At 33.0% G+C, this 21490-nt stretch overlaps 4 protein-coding genes across 7 annotated transcripts; 2 read left to right on the forward strand and 2 right to left on the reverse strand.

Annotated features, from left to right (window-relative positions):
- Nucleotides 1–1297: 1297 nt before the first annotated feature.
- On the reverse strand, nucleotides 1298–4119 carry LOC134256108 (uncharacterized). 4 transcript variants are annotated; one of them, XM_062738712.1, is made up of 7 exons: nucleotides 3995–4119; nucleotides 3522–3765; nucleotides 3332–3420; nucleotides 2574–2799; nucleotides 2294–2380; nucleotides 2094–2174; nucleotides 1298–1982 (listed from the first exon to the last, which is right to left on the reverse strand). In XM_062738712.1, the coding sequence occupies exons 1-7, from the start codon at nucleotides 4003–4005 to the stop codon at nucleotides 1455–1457; spliced, it is 1266 nt and encodes a 421-aa protein (XP_062594696.1). In that variant the 5' UTR covers nucleotides 4006–4119; the 3' UTR covers nucleotides 1298–1454. The 4 variants fall into 4 exon arrangements, with proteins under 4 accessions (XP_062594696.1, XP_062594699.1, XP_062594698.1 ...); XM_062738715.1 differs by lacking the exon at nucleotides 3995–4119 and adding an exon at nucleotides 3861–3975; XM_062738714.1 differs by lacking the exon at nucleotides 3995–4119 and adding an exon at nucleotides 3867–3974.
- Nucleotides 4026–8058, forward strand: LOC134256107 (heat shock 70 kDa protein 12A-like). Its single transcript, XM_062738711.1, has 5 exons — nucleotides 4026–4113; nucleotides 5431–5750; nucleotides 5928–6146; nucleotides 6254–6416; nucleotides 6523–8058. The coding sequence occupies exons 1-5, from the start codon at nucleotides 4026–4028 to the stop codon at nucleotides 7593–7595; spliced, it is 1863 nt and encodes a 620-aa protein (XP_062594695.1). The 3' UTR covers nucleotides 7596–8058.
- Nucleotides 8059–8142: 84 nt separating this feature from the next.
- Nucleotides 8143–12591, reverse strand: LOC134256109 (mitochondrial import inner membrane translocase subunit Tim16-like). Its single transcript, XM_062738716.1, has 4 exons — nucleotides 12478–12591; nucleotides 9616–9786; nucleotides 8997–9119; nucleotides 8143–8768 (listed from the first exon to the last, which is right to left on the reverse strand). The coding sequence occupies exons 1-4, from the start codon at nucleotides 12478–12480 to the stop codon at nucleotides 8676–8678; spliced, it is 390 nt and encodes a 129-aa protein (XP_062594700.1). The 5' UTR covers nucleotides 12481–12591; the 3' UTR covers nucleotides 8143–8675.
- A 646-nt stretch (nucleotides 12592–13237) lies between these two features.
- LOC134256137 (leucine-rich repeat-containing protein 59-like) lies at nucleotides 13238–18862 on the forward strand. Its single transcript, XM_062738745.1, has 7 exons — nucleotides 13238–13388; nucleotides 15020–15079; nucleotides 15208–15471; nucleotides 15657–15729; nucleotides 16104–16250; nucleotides 16600–16653; nucleotides 17499–18862. The coding sequence occupies exons 1-7, from the start codon at nucleotides 13299–13301 to the stop codon at nucleotides 17792–17794; spliced, it is 984 nt and encodes a 327-aa protein (XP_062594729.1). The 5' UTR covers nucleotides 13238–13298; the 3' UTR covers nucleotides 17795–18862.
- The last annotated feature ends 2628 nt before the right edge of the window (nucleotides 18863–21490 follow it).

The raw sequence follows: 21490 nt of genomic DNA on the forward strand, positions 1-21490 counted from the left end.
TGCTTTTGATTAATAATGTATTATATAGTAGTTATATTAATTATATTTTTAAGATGTCGATAACTTAAATATAGTAAAGACCACGATTTCTTCGAAGGATTTCCCCCTTTCTTATCTGATGGGGATGTCCATGGCCAATTTTATCACTGGAAGCAAAGATTTTTTTAACTGTGTTTACAGATATTTTGTTATCGATCTAACCTCACGTGAAATCTCTTACTTTTATGTTAATTTGGCAACAATTTACGACCGTTATAAGACACCAAATGTATACGTAGAAAGTTTTGGGTTCTTTCAAGGAAATTAAATACACGTACTTTTAGTATTATCAACCTAAAGTCTTCTCTTCACATAATTTAGATCTTAATTTTATTAAATTAAGAAAGGTGACTTGTGACTTAATTTCATGACGCCTAAAGTTTTTTCTTTCGTCTTTTAAACAGTGGATGTACAATCTTATTGTTGCAAATTAACATAATTATGCAGAATGCGAATCATTTGCCCAATGTAAAGGATTTGTTAATTATAAAATGGCAAATGTACTAAATTTTAATCACAAATCAGTTAATAGTTAAACCACTAACATGTAAATGTATCTTATCACATATCCAAGACCAGGGGGGGGGGACTTTATTACAGGATATATACATTAAACAAAGTTCATTTCCAGTTGTGTTCCCCAATTTTACAAATTATATGATTGTTGACTTAAATTTCAGTTCTCTTTATTTAGCATATGTAATTGCCTATCCAACCTTTATATTAACACTTTTCATATCAGTGTATATAATGTATTTATAAATGTACATTTACATGTATTTATTGAAAACATTGCTAATAAAATATGACACCTCCAAAGAGATTAATTCGCTACCGGAGGGGGCTATAGATTTCCTCCTCCATATTAGGTTGTTAATGTGTGTCACTAGGAAGAGAGAGAGAGAGAGAGAGAGAGAGAGAGAGAGAGAGAGAGGTATCAGAAATTGATATTCCTTTAAACACTGTACTATAAATATCTTCTCCACGAGCTCGTATTTTTCATGTTTGATAAAAAAGAAAGTCCAAAAATAAATATCATGATTGAGAAATTGAAATCAGAAATGTCAACACCATCCAACAACTTTGCAGTGTGTTTCTTTTATAAGTTTATTAAACTTATTTACACTAGTTTACAAGTCAAACAATTTAAATTATCCTACATGTATATACATGTAACTGTTTATTGAAAATAAAATACAGTATATCAAAAACATTTGTTATAAAAATAACTTTACCAATTTAAAAATTGTTGAAGAGACAATATAAAAATTGCCATTATGAGGGTTACAATAAATTGTCACTATATGTAATGCATGTAGTATCACTAGAGATACAAAAGATATATCCATTTTTAGCATGACTATATACATTGAATTATCACATATAATCATAGCAAAAGTCAATAGTAAATCATTTCATTTAACATTAATTGTGGTTATGTGTTTTTCTCTAGCAGAACCATCCCCTGCCTTTGTTGCTGGAGGGTTTACTGTACCATTCTTCATGCTGTCCTGGTAATTGTTAGAGTTGTTTTCTGACCCATTAAAATTTTCATAAATTGGCTGTTCTGTATGCACAGTTTTACTGTTGTCTGCCTCAGACTTGATCTGACTCTTGACATCGGGACTATTTTCTTTTTTGCCATCCTTTTTCTTAAATTGAGCAACGCCCTTGTAAAGAAGAGGCCCATCTTTATGCAACAAAAGGCTTGGCCAAACAACATATTCAATGATGTCACCAGACCTTGTGTACGCCCTGTACATTTCCACGGAATCTGTGCTGGTAACCATATATACGGGCGGATCCTGGAGTGCCATCATCCAACAGAGGCGTGCGCAAAGTTTTAAAAAGTCATTGGTGTGTTTACAGTTCTGCAGCTGGTCCACAGTAATTCCCAATTCTTTACACAATTTCTGATCTTTTATGACATTATATGGAAGGATCTGAAGATAATATGTAGAAAGATAATAGTTTTTTGCTCTTTAAAACTAACACATCCACTCAATATCAAATAGGAATACTAATATTAAATTGTCAATAAAAATAATATTTACCTTTAAAGCTTCACTTAGGGTGATTTCACAATGTTTTCTGATAAAATCTCTACATTTTCTGTCTAATTCGACTGCCATTTCCTTAAAAAAAGGAACATTATTATCTCCAATATTAATTGTTCCGGTTTGATTAAAAATTATCCCACTTTTTCTCAAAATATTTTACATTTATTGAACTAACTTTTTATTTATATACTTACTTCTACATTTTTATTGTGAAATGAGACCGCATCCCTGACCTGTTGTAATTGTTCCGCTGCTTTCTTTTCGCATTCTTTATACGTTACCTTAAAAGGGAATGAAGAACATATAAAACACATTGCTTTAGGTAGCATTTACACGTATATGGTCTCACTATGGATTATACCATTTACAAACAAATTGAATTAACTCATTATTTCGAATTCTCAGACAATTAATTCAGCGTAAGAAATACCACATTACTACAGTAGAATCTGAATATGTTGATGGCATCTTCACCTTGGCAAAATTAAATAGGAACTTGATGACAGCGATGTCTATATCCTCTTCTGGTGTTTCCTCCGGGAACTCGCCCGCCTGCTTCAGCTCCTCTGCCGCGTCCGTCCATTCGTTGTCGTACAGTTCTGAGAACTTCTCTGCCAACTTACTGGGTCGATTCTGGTCGCTTAGATCAGCTATGGCAGGATTGTTTGATTTCAAACGGGCACCTGCGACTTCCGATATCCTGAAAAAAGTAAGATGTTAGATATTAAAAGGTAAGTATACACCAAAATTTGATTTTTGAATGACGAAATGTATTTTTAAAAAACTTTTTCTCCTAGTATCTTAAAATGTAGACTTCTTACAGTTCATGTAATTCAGAGTTTACTTTAAGAAAAGCGACGTTTGCTTTCAAATGTACGTGGATTCCTTTCACTCTCGATTCCTAAGGTCACACGACACATTTCAAATGCTTTGTTCATATGTAACCATTTATTTATCCCGAGACTTTGTAATCGAAGAGCTTTTACATTTTATTTTTTTCTTATATGATTAAAAGATATTCATTAAGATGCTAGATCTTTAGAAAGTATATGATTACATGTAAGAATTATAAATTTATAGTTTTGGTATGTTGTGTAGAGATCACAATCATGAATCAATCCTTGGGGAACTTGAGTGCCGTTAGACCTTGCCACATTCTATACAAAAAAGCTTATTACGGCAATGCATTGTCCAAAAATTGCTATATAAATACGTGTAACTATGAATCTCACTTATTCAAAATATCTTGACGTTGTTTTTCAAGATTAGCAAGCTTCTCTTTATTTGCTGTCAGACTCAGGTATGAGGGTGAATTTTCATCCTGCAGAGTAAATAGTAGGGACATTTACTATATATAGTTCCAACATGACTGAAATTTTTTTCTCCGATATCTTTTTGAATAATGTAACGATTTTAGTATACCTTATGGTGCTGTTGAATAAATCCCTGTAAGGCTTTGACATCGTCCACGGATAACGATTTCTTGCCGTTCTTATACTCACACAGCACGGTGTAGAGATGTTGGTAAGGGTCTCCGGGTGGGCGGGGCCGACCAGAAGAGCCTTTGGGTGGGCGGAACGTTTCAGAAGAGTCTTTAGGTTGACTGGAAGCGGGGGTATTTCCCTGTTGACTGACACCAGTCCCCATTTTATCCATTCGAAAGTAGCTGCATGTAAATAAATATATCAATAAAATCTACCATGCAACAGAGACACATATAAACGTAATAATCATATACCTGGTGAATCTGAAATGTACCACCTATACCATTATATCCCTGGACACCTATAGTTCATGTCATCGGATTCTTCAATATCTGCTTTCGGTTTGGCAACAAGAATGCTATATTTACATTTAAATATTTAGCACTTAACAGGTGAATCAAATCGCCTGACCTGGAATTCATACTGCCATGTCCTCTGTTCTATGAAAAGGAAACCGTGGCTTATTGCATCAAAGTGCTGTGTGTTGAATCTTTCCTTGCATCACCAATTCCATTGCAATATGTTTCAAGGTTAGAGTAACAACATAGGCATTTGAGTCATATCTACTTATTTGTTAGCTTATCACTGCATGTATAACCATTTAATAGTGTCTAGTACTTTCGTTTTAAAAAAATTAACATCCCTGTAAAACACTATTTAGTTGAGTGGTAACCGAGGAAGTATTGTTTAATTTTGCCACGTTTCCCGATATACAGTACGAACAAGTTCGTAATCAAGTTTTACGACCTTTTACACAAAGTCTATATGAATATTGATTGATATTTCGTAATTTTCTGACATAATTTTTTTTTTAAATCGAAAAATACGTATAGACTTTATCTAATGTTTAGAATATAGAAAAATAATAATAATACATGTAATATAACCTGTGGATGTCCATATTAATAGTTAATACTATTCTGTCAACAGAAAGCGAGACCCCCAGTCATTAAAAGCTGGTACGTACAGTACTTGATAGCTACGTACATTTATAACAAGATGTTTAGTGAATCACTGATTTCCCTGCACGGTTTCTTGTGGTGAGGATTGAAGTGTCTCAAATGCATGTCTATCTCCAAGGTCAAGGAATCAAAAATGTTGTTACCAAACAAAGGATAATCGTGAAAAATGTATTTGAAATATGAAAGCTTGTGGTTTTTTAAGTGGGTAAAACTCTAAGGTCAAAGTGTAAAAATTAATAGTACCCATGGGAAGGTCTTGTTATATGAAATATACAAATGAAATACTGTATAGAAGCCCCAAACCAATTGTTCAAACATCTTGGCGAAGATTAAAGTTTTTCAGATGTAGGTCTTAAAATAAAACCCCAACGTCAAAGTCAAAAGTTGTTGGTATCCAAAGGAAGGTCATAAGAAATAGAAAGCCCTGGTACGCATTGTTCAAAAGGTATGGCATAAGGCAAAGCTGTTTTTTATTTGAAGTGAGTCAAACCAAATTGGCAATTTTTTGCAAAAGTGGGTCAAACTCCAAGGCCAAACAGTCAAATTTGTTGGAACCCAAAAGAAAGGTCTTGTCACAAGGAATACACCTGTGAAATATTAAAGTCATACCCCTACCCTCTCAAAAGTTATGGACAAGGTTAAAGTTTTTGCGGAAAGACAGACAGATTTAGCATTAGAGTCTTACTTTTTTGCAAAGATATATGAACAATAAGCATTGAAAATTGAAGCTTAGCCTCGAAACATTTTTTTCTTATGGTTTAGCGCCTTCTACTCTTAATTAATGTGCTTCAGATGTCTTTCAAATTCATGGGCTAACAAATATCAAGGGAAACATCAAATTAAGGTATTTTGACCACATTTATCGTTTCTTGTTTTCTGTCGAAGGTCGAGTGTCGAAGACCGACTCCCTGTTGGTGATGGCCATTGACTTCGGGACGACCTATTCTGGATACGCCTTTCAGTTTAGACATGACTATGAAGCTGACAGGATTGGAAGTATTTTTACTAACACGTCATGGGTTGCAGAGGGCGGGAATGGTCTAATGTCTTGGAAAACACCTACCACCTTGCTTCTAAATGCAGACGACAGTTTCAACTCTTTTGGGTACGAGGCTGAGGAGGTGTACCAGGACTTGATAGAAAACGAAGAACACCATGACTACCACTATTTCCGCCGATTTAAAATGATGCTCCACAACAAAATGGTACTTTTTCCACTCGATTCATCCGTATTTGTAATATATCCATTAATATACCAAAGCATGATAAATGAAAAACTTTTTTATTTCTAAACTTACCAAATTAATAACTTTGTGAGACAAAAAATACTATTCACCGTTCTTGATACAAGTCTGATATGTCATCAATCTCTCTGTTTGAAGATAATGAACCGTGACGTCATTATTGAAGATTCGGGTGGGCGTGGATTTCCAGCTCGTACAGTGTTCAGACATTCCATTGAATACCTGAAAAAGCATTTCTTCAAAACTATAGAAGAACGTGCATTGAATCTAAAACCCGAAGACATACAGTGGGTCCTCACAGTTCCTGCAATATGGAATGAACCTGCGAAACAATTCATGAGAGAAGCCGCAGTGGAGGCAAGTGAATGACTAATCTTAACTTTATTTACCAATTTTTTGAATTCGAGAGAGAAAGAGAGAGGAGAGAAAGCTAAGTTTTTTTTTTTTTTGCTTTTATGATTCAGGCGGGAATACCGTCAGATAACCTGCAGTTGGCCCTTGAACCTGAAGCAGCCTCGTTGTTCTGCAAATATGTGCCAGCCGAGAAGCAGGCGGATGAAGATGGACAGAACATGAAAATAGTTCCATTTAGTATCGGGACTCGGTATATGATACTAGATCTCGGTGGTATGTAAAAATGTGTTACTTCAGAGAAAAACAGACAGACACGAATGTATTTGATAGGCTTAGGCTCAAATGATTTCTTATACTTATGTTCAATATACATTATCAGGTGGAACTGGCGACGTTACAGTCCATGAAGTTGTAGATGAAAATTCCCTACGAGAAATCAATGTAGCCAGTGGAGGTGCATGGGGAGGGACAAACGTGGATAAGGCATACTACAACATGCTTAAATCTATTTTTGGGGAGGACGTTCTATTGAAGTTTAAAACAGAAAGACGAACGGACATGCTTGAGTTTCAGAGGGATTTTGAAATGAAAAAGAGATATATTCGAGATAAATTGGGACAAAACACTCGACCAGTTATTATCTCCGTTCCAGCCGTGCTTTCTGATTATGTAAAAGAAATGAAAGGCATGAGCTTGAAAGATATCGTAGCAAACTCAGAGTTTGCTGACAAAATAAAAATAAAACCAGGGAACAAACTTGCAATTGATAGAGAATTAATGGAAACGCTATTTGATGATCCTAAGAAACAAATCGTAGCACATGTTCGAAACATCCTGGAAAATCAAGATAATGAAAACAGAATATCTGCCATATTGATGGTTGGTGGATTTTCCACATCCAATATTATAGTGGATGCGGTGAAACAGGCGTTTCCCGAACTTCGCGTTGTAGTTCCCCCGGATGCTGGTTTAGCCATAGTGAAAGGAGCCGTCTTATGTGGACATGCCCCATTAACCATCTCTTCACGTGTTTGCAAATATACGTATGGAGTTGCTGTCTACGACAATTTCGATGAAAAGCGACATCCACCGGAAAAAAGATTGGAACACGACAACGAGGTTCTTTGTAAGGATCTCTTCAGCAAGTTCATCGAGGCTGGCCAAAGTGTTGATGTCAACAAAAGTGTAGATGAAACATACGACGTACCAAAACCACACGCTCCAATGTCCCTACAAATATATGCAACCCCCGATAAAAATCCATTGTTTACGACGGACGAGAACTGCGAGATGCTCGGGAAAATTATCATCAAACCGCCAGAGGGCGGATGGAAAAAGGGCGCGCAAATAAAGGTCTCTATGAAGTTTGGAGGAACAGAGTTCGAGGTTCACGCAACAGACCCCCAGAATCCAGATGCAGTCTACTCAACACGGTTTGATTTTCTGCTGTAATCTTATAATAACAACCTTCATTGTCGTATCTTAATTTTCGATATATTTGTGTACATTCGCTGAATAATTACAGAGCAATATGTCCATTATATACTCTACAAAACTCTATACGAATTTTGTGCAAGCAATTAGCTTCCAAAAATTCGAATACTTATGAATTTTACCGAAAAAAAATGTGTTATGATACTCAAGAGCAATTAGTCCCTCAAGGTCTTTAAACCATATTCTCAATCAGATCATTTATTTGTGAATTTTATTGTAACTTGTGTAATCACTATCATTCACTTTTGTGCTTATCACCATATTAAAATCAATAAAATGCATGTTGTGGAACTGTTCATTTTCTATAAGGATAAAACTGCATGATTGTTGGATGTTTCTCCTGTACAACAATGTGAATTGACATTTTTTTTTCTCACCTTCTGCCTCATATGAAATGCAATACTGAAAATGGTGTTTTTTGAGTTTATTCATATTTACTGTAAATGCATGTTTTAGAATATCAGCCTAATTTTTTTTATTGTTCATACATATATTTTTGTACAATACACATGTGACATTTCTGAATTGAATTTTTATGACTCATTTTTTAATCAATTGTGATAAAAAAATCATCCTGAAAATAAAAAGGTGAATATTATGACTCGTTTTACATACTATTAAGAACTTTATACGAATGAATTCCTCATAGCTTAGTGATCATGCTTTCCTTCATTATCACATTATACTCTAACTTAATTAATAACCATTGCCTTCCTGAGTTATAGGAGTCTTGCTGACTAACAATTCTAATGGATTAAAATCATTCAAAAATGAATAATAATAATAAAACAATGATCACATACTAGTTCACAAAAATCAAATTTCTCCTCAGATGCGTCTCTCACATGTAATAATTAGTGAAGATGATCACTCCAATATGGTCTACAAACAGCCAGATAAATGTTACACTTGCTCTATCTCTTACAGCTGTATGAACGTGAAAGCCCACATTTCTTCCTCCCTTCTTTCTTCTATGAAGTTTACATTTGATCACAGACTGATGTTTAACACTGAAGTAACTTTAAGGAAACACTTTTGTTAAGTTTTAGATTCCTCTTTAGCATCACTAGTCCCTGATTCCTGGTCAGATTTCTTAAACTCCATGTCAATTCTTTCCTTTGCTCGATATACCTGAAAATATTGACATTATTTTTTTTAAATGCATAGACATTGTAAAAGTAATAACTTACAGTACGATTATTTTTTAGTACATTTACACAACTGAACTTTAGAAAAAAGTTCAATTTCAATTTTAAATTCAATCATGTTCATCCCCTTCCCAGGAAAAAAAATCCTTTACACCCCATTATTTTATTATAAGTGATTTAATTCTTTTCTTTCTTTGTTTTTTTAACTTACCTTGGACTGTAAGTATAGAGAACCTCCTTTAGCTTTATCATTGACTTCAAATAAATGTTTGTAGTTTTTCTCAACAGTTTCTACATCTTCTAAATTGTTTACATTCAAAATCTGTTTGGCCTCCTAAATAAAGAACACAATATAATAAATAAGCAAGTTATTTGCACAAATGAAAAGTTTTTTTCCATCTATCTGACTGTTAACTTAAATTTGTTTTTCTAAATTTGCATTAGTACATGTACCTTTTGAGGTGTATTCTAAGGAAAAATAAATTATTTTTATAATGCCTTTCTTAAAGCAATAAATGCAAAATTGTTAAAATTTCTAAATGATTTGACCAAAAAATACATATTTTGAGCATGAAACAAAATTTCTGTGAGATGCATAAAAACTTACATACCAGTACACATATCACAGAGAGAATACAAATGGTAGTTGCGAATGGGACAAGACTAACTTGAGTGACACTGACCATGTTGTATTTAACAGTTTTTTTAATGGAAGATTGACGATGAAAAAAACATGCTATTAAATATACCGGGTATTCCAGTGACACTTGTAAATTTCATAAAGGTCTTTTAGGTTGACAGAAAATGTTACATAACACAGAATGCATCACCTGTAAACTAATTCCTGATACGGTATCATTAGCGGCTCTTCTAGCCCCCTGTCTCCCTCCCCCTGCTCTCTGAGCTGCCTGCTGACTGGCTTTAAATTCCTCCTGGACTGCCCTAGTGAATGCACGAGCTACCACTTGAGCACAACCAATAATAAGTTCTATTAATGGTTTCTGAAATAACAAAAACATTTGGATCACTCACCAAAGTAAATGAACATTACAGTGTCAATTAAGAGACATACATACATTTTGAGGTGTGTGAATGCACAAACAAATGGCCAGACTATCTTTTGAATTTCACTGACAGTTGACAATCATATTATTTACATTATGACATAGCTGGATAGAAAATTATTACTTCTGAAAACTTTATTTACATTGCAAACTGTTTGGTCTAAACAGTTTGCAAAGTAAATAAGTTTTGGGGCATGTATTTTTGAAAACATAATAAGAGGAAATTCAAGTTCATTAGAAGAAAAATTAACGCATTGTGCAGGAAAATTTTGATGAGTCCACATGGAAAAAAAAGTTCTCAATCATCTCAGCAAGGATAGAAACATGGTAGGAAAGGGGTAGCATGAATTTCTTGCAAAAGATGTTCAAAAATGAATTTAATGAAATTCTCTGCCAAAAAAATGGTATGTGCATGCACATGTAACAGGAGAGGAGAAAAATGCAGTAGACCAGACCGGGCTGTGAACCCGGGCCCCCTGAAATGGCCTGAATCTCCGGTCAGGTGCTCTACCAACTGAGCTATCTGGTCATTGGCGATTGAACCCAACAAACCACTAGGGCTGTGTATTGAGCCAAAAATTTCGATACGATACAATACAATATTTTTTAAAGCGATATGCGATATATTGGATTCTAAAACAAGTCCATCAGGAAAGGCTTCTAATCATTTTAATGCATGAATTTCATAACAGTTAAGTGTTTTATTACCCATTTTAAAGTTCTTGTCTCATTGTCATTACAAATAATGCTTCAAATTAAAACTTTTAATGACAGTAAAATCAATGTGTTCAAATAAAATTATCTTTGTATTTTGTAATAATTATAAAAACTGTTATTTCCTTAAAAATTATATAATTATTGATCAGTTTTAATTCAAAATATAATCTTTGGTGGTTGAAATTCCCATCTTTTTAACAGAATTAGAAGAAAAACTGTCTGTCCGATACGTATTGGAAGTTATTTTTCCATTCGATATTTTTCTTGAATACCGATACATATCGATATATTGATACAGCCCTACTAACCACCATACACATTTATAACATGCCTTTTTATAGTTTGTGGTAGGTCTTAAACTGTACAACAGGCAGTGATTGGAAAGGCCAGAATGGTAAATGGGACTATGGCGCAAATGTTACCATTTTTAATCAACCATTTTGAAAATGAAATCATGGGCCATCAATATAATCTGAAGGGCCATTTTAAGAATTAACAAAATGACCAAAAAATACGAAATACGAAAGAAAACTTTTTTATACTTAACCGAATCTAATTTTTCACATATGAAAAAAAAATGCAGCAAATTTAAAGGAACTTTCATAGAATTTAGTTTAACCGTATTTTGTGTTTAATTATTTCAATATTTGGAAAGAGCAGTGGAGCATCTGAAAAGTTCTGCAATAGTCTGCTTCGAATACTTGGTTCTACAACTATCTCCTATAGGAATGATCTAAAGTATGAAGTATTTCAAGCACACTATTGCGGCACTCGGAGTTCCTTGGATGGCTCGTACCTCGCACATAACCTCAGACGTCAACAGTGATCAACCATTTTGCTGATTATTCATGTGATATTATTTGAATTTCATTCAAATGTTATACTTTTGAAATCCGAGTTACTTTGTTGCACGCCCAACACTGTGTTCTTGTTTTCAAAGACTACTTACATATCTTTGTAATTAACATGGGGAATTACACAAATAAAGAAACCTTTTTGAAGAACTTTAGGCAGAGCCAAATATGAAATGAGTGACAAGGCAGTTTCCGGCGGAGAAATGTATCGACTTGATGCGTATTACTCCACCTATCACATCCGAGATTTGAATGGAGCATAGCGGAGTCAGCCAAGGATTGCCATGATTGCCGATTGCTGGAACTCTTCAGCATCGGAGGTTTAGATGAATAGCAAACGGCCATGAAAAATAAACAACTTTATATTTTGCTGGATTTAAACCCTTTAAAGGTAAGACATGAATAGTAATAGAGACTTGAAAGGATGTCCAAAGGAAAAAGTTGAAGCAGGCAGGTAATTCATTTCAGCCCGTATTGATTGAAACAAGCAGTCAAAGTCTGGGCAAGTCAATTTGTATGGGACTGGGCTGAGGTGTATAGTGGACATCAGACCAAATTTTAGTCCCTTCGAATCTCGCTGAGATTAGGTCGCACCCAAGAACAATGAAATCTAAAATCATCAGATTTACTGTCTTTAAGTTTAGGCAACCATAAAACCATTAAAAGGTTTTCCAATTTTCCCTGATTTATTTGAGGGCTATCAAGGAAGCTTGGAATCTTCCAAGTTATGTAGATTCATTTGAAAAATGACATTTTCATGACTCATAAGATGTGAATGGGGAATAAGAATTTAATCCAATTATATTCATTATAAAACTTAGTATGAGACACTATTAAAAAAGGGCTTTTAGAAAAACTGAATTAAAAAAGATATATCAAGTCCTGCTAATTAAATAACTTGATTTATGCTTCTATAACCTATTTGAAGTATTTCATCATGTTCATTACTTATCAAATAAAGCTTTCAGTCATTCATATCAATTTGCTTTTTTTCTTTATATATCAGCAACAGCTTTGCTGTCCTTTACCTTACCAACAGTACAGGTAACATACTCACCATATTTATTATTATTTTGAGTTACGTATATTCAATGTTATAAAAGTCTCTCTCTGGAAGGACGGGGAACATGCTAAAAATCAATGTCACTTTGTAGCTTGAATTCAAAATTTAGATTCCGAACCCGATCAGAAAAAAACTCCAAAATATCATTATCATTCAAAACATGACAACTGTCGCACTCTAACACCATGCATTTAATAAATTATTATCTAATAAATAATAAAAATGAAATTAAAACAATTTGTCGTCGGTGAAATTAATATTTACTTCTTATTTCGATCAAACATTAAGTTAACCAAGATGAACAATGGACACAAAGACGTAAATCTCCGACCACCCAGAGGGTCTGGTAAAGAATCACGTTAGCGTTTGTAACCGTCAGAGGGCGCTATCTTGTTTTCATTTTGACGATCCTTTTTGAATACATATGTTATATGTGTTTCTTCTCCTGGATTGTGACTTTATATTAATAATCTAATCTTTAATGGGACACGAAACGAGAAATTACAATATCAATCGAAGGAAAAGGGCTACACTACTTTCACTTTTGCTTTGTACAGAATATTTGCAAGACATAATAAAACACACTTACCTATAACTGGTAGGCATTGTAAACAAATTAATACTTTTACACTTCAAGTTATTTTTCTGCTGATTTATCATGTATATTTATTTAAATCGTCTAGGTGTGTTCTTTTCAGCCAATCAAAAAAAGAATTTCGGTAATTACCCTCTGGGTTAACCAAGATGAACACTATGGACACAATGACAGCAGCTTCCGGTTTGTGCAATTACAACTTTCACTTTAAACGTGCAAAATGCCGAAAGATAATCTGAAGGATAAACTGGAGGGAAATGAGTTGGACTTAAGTCTCAACAATTTAGATACAGTTCCTGTTAAAGAACTGGTATGGATTTAAAAAAAATAATTCTTAGAAAGTAAGAGCGGTAGATTTTTTTCTTTGAAAAATTCAAATAACATATGTCAGCGCACTGAGAGGGTTAAGAGAAATATCCCGTGAAAAGCTGTCTCTTGTTTCATTGTTGATCAGTCAAAATGTGCGACCGTAAAAGAGGTCAAAGCTGTCACAAGCCTTTGTGTGTGTGTTTTTTTTATTAACCAATGTTGTAAAGATTCTTGTAGCATGTTGTAGTTAGAATAATCTACCTGTGTCTCGGGACAAGCCCTCACCACAGTTAGAATACCACCCATATACTTGCAATGTAGCAAAAAATTTCAGATTCACTCCAAAACGAATTTGAAGAACCTTTTTTGAGGTTGTGTATGCCTTTAAACCAAAAATGTAATCCAGAGAAAGACGAAAATTCAACTAATATTCTCAACCTTTTTATTTCGCTTCAAATTTACATGCCATGTTTGTGTAACAGGAAAGGAGAAAATGTATGGCTGGACCAGAAATCAAACCCGGGACCCCTGCATCTCCAATCCGGTGCCCTACCAACTGAGCTATCCAGGCCGATATCCACGGCCAAAACCATTACATTTGCATTCGGAACTCTCTAGATTGTCTGTAGTAAATGCACAGAGTTCGAGTTATCGCCTATGTTTATTTTGCTACATTGTGAATACACAGAACGAATTCTATCATTAAACCAGGTCCTGAGGACATTTATTATTTTAGTGATATAACATTCTGTCTAAGATGCTTGTAGTCTCAGCAGCATCAACCACCACAACCTGCCTTATGTTGATAGAAAAGCTCAGTTCTACTATATGCTTCTTCTGATTCCATATTGTTGAAGAAGTTTGACTATGGGAAACTTCATCAAAGGCTTAAAACGAATCTGTGACTAACAGTACAGCTTCCTTGTTCTTGGCTTTTGGTTAGGTTCACTAAGGTTGTCCACGCATTGTAATAACTGTGTTTCACCTGATCTTTTTCTTCTGAATCCAGGAGTGGATACTTGATTTTACTCACTTTTGCATGATTTATGATAAGGCTGGTTACAATGTGCTCCATGATTTTACATCACATTGTTTGATACATATAATATATATAGATTTGTAGTTTATGGTTACTGTTTTATTCTTTTTTTCCATCTTAAATGTGGGTGTTATTTTGCATCTCTTCCATCAGCTGGTACTTTCATTCAGTCAAAGATTTCCTGAAAATCTGTGTCAGAGCTATCTCACTGGCTAGTTTCATATAAAGGACAGTGGGTTTGATGTTGTCAGGGCTCTAGCTTTATGCACATTGAGGTTTTTAAGCAGTCTGAAGACTCCTGCTGTAGGGATGTTGGTAGTCTGATGGTTTGCCTGCCTTATAATTGCCATTGTGGAATCTTTGTCACCAACACATTCAGAGTCTTATAAAAACATGATAAGAAGGGTTTTCTACAGCACTCGTAAACAATAGTAATCATAAACAATAACCATAATACAACTCATAAATAATCTTTTAGTGTGAGTAATCTGAACTTGTTTATAATTATCTAACTTTATTTAAAATGGACAAGCCTCACCACAGAATACTAGGGTTCATCCTATTTAATGATGAATTTTTTTTTTATTAAATAGGCTGCCATTCCAAAAGCAACACGGCTTGATTTATCCTGCAATCAACTTGTATCCCTACCAGTAAGTCTGGATAAATTATTGATGATTCATCTTAAAATTTCACAAGTTACACATGTAGATAACTTTCCCACATTTAATACACCAAAGTAACTGCATATACTTTAATGGAACTTGAAATTATTTTGCAGGACAATTTTAGTTCTTTGACCCACCTAGTAAAGATTGACCTCAGTAAAAACAAGTTAACAGAACTCCCTGACAACTTTGGAAACCTTCAGAACCTTCAGCACCTTGATCTCCTAGGAAACCAGCTGACCATTCTTCCAATCAGTTTTTATAAACTGACCAAACTCAAATGGCTTGACTTGAAGGATAACCCACTCCAGACTGACCTTAAGAAAATTGCTGGAGACTGCTTAGATGAAAACCAGTGCAAGAAGTGTGCAACTCAAGTAAGAAAATGACCAGCAAAATTGCTGATCAAGAAATCATTATAAAAATGAAAAGCATTTCATTGTTATTCATGTAATTACATGTATCTTTGGTTAATGGTTTTTGAATGAATCGAAATTTCATGAATTTCTTTTAAAAAATTAAGAATAATCTAATCCTTGTTTTTTTTTCCTTCAAAAAATAGGTTCTAAAGTACCTCAGGGATTATAATTCAGAACTTGAGCGACTAAAACAAAAGAAGCTAAGAGAGGAAAGAGGTATCCAATAGACTTCTTAAATAAAGAAATACTACATAGAATGTACAAAATATTAAACAAGCATATTTTATATATTTATCATGGACACATTTGAAATTCTTTCATAAGCATTGTATCACCATATCAATAAATTAAGTATTTTTAATTTGCGCATTTCTTGAAAATTTACTCAAAAAAGCAATATTTCTTTGAAGTTGGTGTAATGATATTATTTAAACTTTCTAATTTGAATTAAGGCTTTTTGCTGCTTAATATTGCCTTTATAGCAAAGCAGAAATAATCAGGGTCTGCTTTCCCTTTTGAAAGCAAGCTACACTGTCCTTTCAGCACCACTTCTACATGAGTATAATAAAATACATGCATCAATCTTACAGAGGCAAAGAAACGACAAAAAGAGAAGGAAGAGGAAGAAAGAGAAAGAGTGCGCCAAGAAAGAAAACAGAAGAAACTTGAAAACAAGAGGAGGAAGGAGGAATCTACAGCAGAGGGGGATATGTCCTCATCACCTGATAAGAAACATGGTACAATGAGAATATGAGCTGGAGAATTCAGCAAAAATTAGGCTTTTGTATAACTTTTTCTTGTAACAACTACTTTCTTTAAAAAGATATAAGGAGTAACGTCTCTGGTATTATTTCTGATTTTATATATAGCAGTCCTGTATGATTGTAAAAAGTCTATTTTCAATGAATTTTATTTATATAAATTAAAATATGCAGATTTAATCAAAATTTTGGGGCCAAATTTGACAGATGTTATCTTTAACTTGACTAGTTAATATGAATTAAAATAAGGAAAAGTCATAGATCTGAGTAGAGTTATCTCCCTGTTATGAGATATTTCATTAATAAGTATATATTGAATTTATAGGAGAGGGAAAGAATGGAAACATTGGAAACAAAACAGACAGACAGAAAAGCACAGGTGAGGAAAAAAAGGAGGGTTATGTGATTCTGAGATTTTACACCAAAATAAAAAAAAGTTTTAACTTAAATTGAATCCCAGAAATTCTAATTTATAAAAAAGAAATGGAAAAACACTATTACATATACTGTAAATCACTTCTTATTGGTGAGAACTTTTCACATAATTACGCAAGAAAGTGTGCTTTAGTTTTCTTTTGATTATGTGGAATAGTAACTACAATTTGTGAAAATAATGCTAATCATCTGTCTAATGCAAGGTTAATATCTACCTTACAAAAATAAGGTTTCACAAAAATTTAATGATCTACAGTAATTGGTATGCACCATATGCATTTTAATCTTTATAGCAGTATATTCTAATGATTTTGGGGTGTGATAGAGATCAAACATAGAATTACATTGTCACAACTAAAAGATGGCCAGTTGTTATCGCAAAAATTACAGATGTTCAAAATTGAAATTCATTCTCTATTTTAGACTTGTCACATAAGGGGGAGATATTTTTCTCAAACATTTCTTGTTTAACAGTGGGAGTAAATTATAATTTTAGGCCTTATTGCACAGATTGATAGGTCAACTTATACATGTACAAAAAAGAAAGTTTGGGCTTCCTAAGAATTGATGAAAAAATGTGTAGTTGTGACATATTGATGGAAAAAACAGGGATAAAAACACTTGGAATGTACTGTACTCAAACTCCCAATTTAAAGTGATACTGAAATGAATAAAAAATATTACATTGCAGCTGCTGAGATCGATTGTTTACTGTATTATTTCTCTTAGTATATCTATGATTATTCAATGCGACATTGCAGTGTTCTGATTTTCTTCTTTATCTTACAGATTCGAAATCTGGAATCCCATGGTTCACCATCCTTGCCATTTTCATGCTTCTGGTAGCAGTTTTGATTGGCGGGTTTTACGCATCATGTAAAGATAACAAGAATGAAGTCTGTGAACATTACTGGAAACCCATGGAGACCAAAGCCTTGGTTTTCTTTGGCAGTGTTAGAACCAACACACAGGAAATTATTGAAAAATTTAAAGAAACAGCACTAAAATATTATAGTAAATATATTGGTAATGACAAGAAAACATCAGCAGATACAAAACCTCCAAAAGACACTCCTCAGACTTGATCTTTCCAGTTTTTTTTTGATAAAAATGTATTTGGGAGGCATTGGCTGATTTTTTTCCTTTTTAAATGAATTTTTATCCATCTTTGATCTTTTTTACTTCTCTAAAAACATAGATTAAAAACAATATACACTCCGGATTTATCGATCCCGGCACATAAAAACATGGGTACAAAACTTTGCTGTAAGTAAGTTCAACAATTTTCTTAAAATTGTACATTGATTAAATCTTCATTCACTTTCACAGTCTGAAAAAAGCTTTTCAAGTTTCATAATACAGTGTAGTTGCTCAAAGATGCATGCCATTTCCCTCCGAAAATACTAAATAAATTGACTTAGAGGTATTTGTTTATGTATTGTATGATGAGAATTCAATAGAATAGAAATATTGTTGAACTACACAAAACTGAAAATGATTTCATGAGGTAAAATAAATAAGATATTATTGACTAAAAGTGACAAAAAGTGGGAACAATTGTAAAGCATACTTCTACTTATTGTAATGCCATGCTGTCATTGAAGATGGTCTTGTTATTTTACTTATGAATTGTTTTTAAGATGGTTAGAAGTGCATGCATCTCACATAAAGTTTATAGCAATCAGGCATTCATAATGTACATGTATGATTGTATACATGTTGTACATGTAAGAATATTTCAGCAGATGCAATCTCTCTGAACTTAAGCTTTTTGTGAAATAAGTATGTTATGCATCAAGTCATCATAGACAATACACTTGTACTATAATTTTGTCGATTCAACAAATTTTCACAAATCATTGTATTATATTTTTATACTTGGTGTATATGTTCTCATTGGAATAATATTTAAATTTGGTTTTTCTTCATGAATGAAAAGACTTTTACATTTCTGTTATTTTACCAAGAGTATGATCGAGAGATGTCTGAAAGGTATGAAAAGATTCAATAATGAAACATAGTGTGCCCCTAATGCAATATAGAAATGGACTACCTGTAATTTATCAGAGGCCACAAAGCATTAGGAAGTAAATGAAAAACAACAGGGAACCCCTAGTCATTTCTACTCCCCTGTTATCTTTCATAGAAGTCATATTTTTTATACCCCCCCCCGCAAACGAAGTTTAGGGGGGGTATATTGGAATCACCATGTCCGTCTGTCCGTCTGTCTGTCTGTCTGTCTGTCTGTAGATGAGATTTTGTCCGGACCATTACTCAGAAACTATTGGAAGGATTTGTCTGAAAATTTGTACACATATTATTCACCATATGAAGTTGTGCACCTGATATTTTCATCTTGATTGGATTATTATTTTGAATTTTACAGGTGTTTTTTCATTTTTATTTTGTGGTTTTGTCTGGACCGTTTCTCAGAAACTATTGCAAGGATTAATCTGAAAATTTGTACACTTATTATTCACCATATGAAGGTGTGCACCTGGAATTTTCAACTCTTTTTGTTAATTTTTTTGCATTTTACAGGTTTTATTTTTTATTTTAATTGACTTGTTCATTTTGGGCTCATGTATAAGGTTTGAGATATAGAATCTAGAATATCTGTTCAAAAATACTACAGCTTAAAACTACTCATAAAAACTTAAAAAAAAGAAACATCATCAAGTGTTAAAAACAGTTTTTACATTGCACAGAAGATAATGTAATTTCATTTGTCTCTTGGGAATAATGACTGGACATGCATCCAGTTAAAGATAAATTAATGAGTTTGGTGTTGGAAGTTGTTAAGGCATATCTCTTATCAAGCGTGTGTGTTATCTAATCTCCAGGGAATAAGGCACAAGAATTAAAGATCTCTCTTCTCTTATTCTCTTAATTGTAATTTATTGTCTGTCAAAGCACTTCATTACTGGATGAACAGCTCTTTATTTTCAAAATGCATTTCAAATTGATATATCAAGATTAATTTGATTTTGTATAATGGTTTTTTTTCAACAATCAGTTTGCAGAGTGACATAACACATAATTGCAATATATTTTTTTAATGCAGAAATAAAAAAAAAAATGTTACAATGGAATTACAATGTATAAGTATTGATGTTTCATTTGGTTGCACCTTTGTTTCATTCATTAAGAAACACGATGAGCAATAATATTTCACTGCAAATTTTTGTAAGTAAATTGTGAACATCTCTAGATCCATAAAGTATTTTTGAATTGGCACCTTCTCTGAAAAACCCAGCGGGGGGTATTTGTCCCTATTGGACAGTTCTAGTTACACTTATTCTTTGTAGGTGAAAATAGCATGGCAAATAATTTTTACAATATTCAGTTTTTCTTGAAAGTTATATCCAAAGATGTAGAGATTAGGTTTTAAACATTCATTTCTTGTATCCATGATTTGGCCAGAGTACAAAATAGGATGATAAATTAACTAGAAAATTAAGATAGAATAGGATTATGTAACTATGTATCCAAAAATCAAATCTATTTACATAACATCAAAAATGTTCATTAGTTTGATCCTCAAACCATGATCTGTTCCCTATGAAAATTAATGTGATTACAGTAAAATATTTTTTTGCCTTAAAAAGTAGCATATTTAGGAGCGCTATATAATTTTTGTTAAGGTTTAAATATCCCCCTGCTCCAAATTCCACCATTTAAAAAAAAATTCAAATATTGATTTTCATCATTAGCATTAGCATCAAATTCAAATGGAAAATAGTTTGAAGTATGAAGCGTTGCTTACCTTTTCAGAAATGAATATTATGTCTAATCATGATGTGAGAAAATTTGATATGGTAAATAGAAAGATCAAGAATTTTTTTTTATCTCACAATAAAATTAAAAATAAAAGGTATCATGAAAATAATTTTTACTATCATACCTTTCTAATTCTCATTAGAAAACATCATTAAGAGTTTCTTTTTAAATCAGGATATGAAATTTTTTTCTGTTCTTGTAAAATAATATGCATTCATCAACAAGACTTATCTTTCCATTATCGCCCTTTGAAATTATTTTTATTGAAACAAAATATTAATTAAATGATTATGAACAATTCAGCACCTACAATTTCTGTGATAATTAAAAGACTTATATGTTTGGAGATAGAAATATCTCAATTTATATAATTAGACAGTTTTAAAGAACTGAGTATAAAAGTTTTAGGTAAACTAGTATAAATAATAAATGAAAATATTTGCAATAGAAACTAGAAATAAATATATGTACACTATCACAGATTTGTTTGAGTTAACTACAAAATGGTCCTCGTTTATAAACTCTGTGAATTCTGAAAAAGACAATCCATGACTGAATTTCATAAATTCATCATGAAATGTCACAAGAAAGTTTTCTCTCATATCAGAGGGATAGTACACCTTAATGTTAAAAAGTTATTAAAACAGGTAGGGTAGAAAAAGTATTTAGTCTTCTTTGTTAAAATAAGTGACAACGATTACGATCTCTAAAAATTCAACCCTGCTAAATTACCACTGTTGCACTTGCATTTCAATTTACACAAAATAACAAGAATATATCTTCTTATAGTAGCTGAGAAATCAATATGTGTCATAAACAGATCAAGGCTTGTAAATTGGACCATCGTTGGTTTAATATGATAGTCACTGTGCTAGACTGTTTTCAGAATGGAGAATAAATACTGAATAAAGGATTCCTGATTCAAGCGTGTTCTGGATAATTTGGAACCGTAATGATCTTTACATTTCCACTTGCGTGATAAAATGAGTAAAACCTGAAAA

This window comes from Saccostrea cucullata, unplaced genomic scaffold, assembly GCF_032062105.1.
Source record: "Saccostrea cucullata isolate Sc308-1 unplaced genomic scaffold, CSIRO_AGI_Scuc_v1 ctg141, whole genome shotgun sequence".
Taxonomy (NCBI): domain Eukaryota; kingdom Metazoa; phylum Mollusca; class Bivalvia; order Ostreida; family Ostreidae; genus Saccostrea; species Saccostrea cuccullata.

Excerpts from the sequence above, each read along its gene's own strand:
- LOC134256108 (XM_062738712.1), bottom strand. Across the intron at positions 2,381-2,573 it reads TCCTATTTAATTTTGCCAAG|GTAACGTATAAAGAATGCGA; the intron begins GTGAAGATGCCA and ends TTCCCTTTTAAG. Across the intron at positions 2,175-2,293 it reads TTCACAATAAAAATGTAGAA|GAAATGGCAGTCGAATTAGA; the intron begins GTAAGTATATAA and ends CCTTTTTTTAAG.
- LOC134256107 (XM_062738711.1), top strand. The coding sequence starts at position 4,026 with ATGAAAAGGAAACCGTGGCTTATTGCATCAAAGTGCTGTGTGTTGAAT. Across the intron at positions 4,114-5,430 it reads CCATTGCAATATGTTTCAAG|GTCGAGTGTCGAAGACCGAC; the intron begins GTTAGAGTAACA and ends TTTCTGTCGAAG. Across the intron at positions 6,417-6,522 it reads TATGATACTAGATCTCGGTG|GTGGAACTGGCGACGTTACA; the intron begins GTATGTAAAAAT and ends ATACATTATCAG.
- LOC134256109 (XM_062738716.1), bottom strand. Across the intron at positions 9,120-9,615 it reads TATCAGGAATTAGTTTACAG|GAGGCCAAACAGATTTTGAA; the intron begins GTGATGCATTCT and ends TTCTTTATTTAG. Across the intron at positions 8,769-8,996 it reads CTCTATACTTACAGTCCAAG|GTATATCGAGCAAAGGAAAG; the intron begins GTAAGTTAAAAA and ends CAATATTTTCAG.
- LOC134256137 (XM_062738745.1), top strand. The coding sequence starts at position 13,299 with ATGCCGAAAGATAATCTGAAGGATAAACTGGAGGGAAATGAGTTGGAC. Across the intron at positions 15,472-15,656 it reads GCAAGAAGTGTGCAACTCAA|GTTCTAAAGTACCTCAGGGA; the intron begins GTAAGAAAATGA and ends TTCAAAAAATAG. Across the intron at positions 16,654-17,498 it reads AGACAGACAGAAAAGCACAG|ATTCGAAATCTGGAATCCCA; the intron begins GTGAGGAAAAAA and ends TTTATCTTACAG.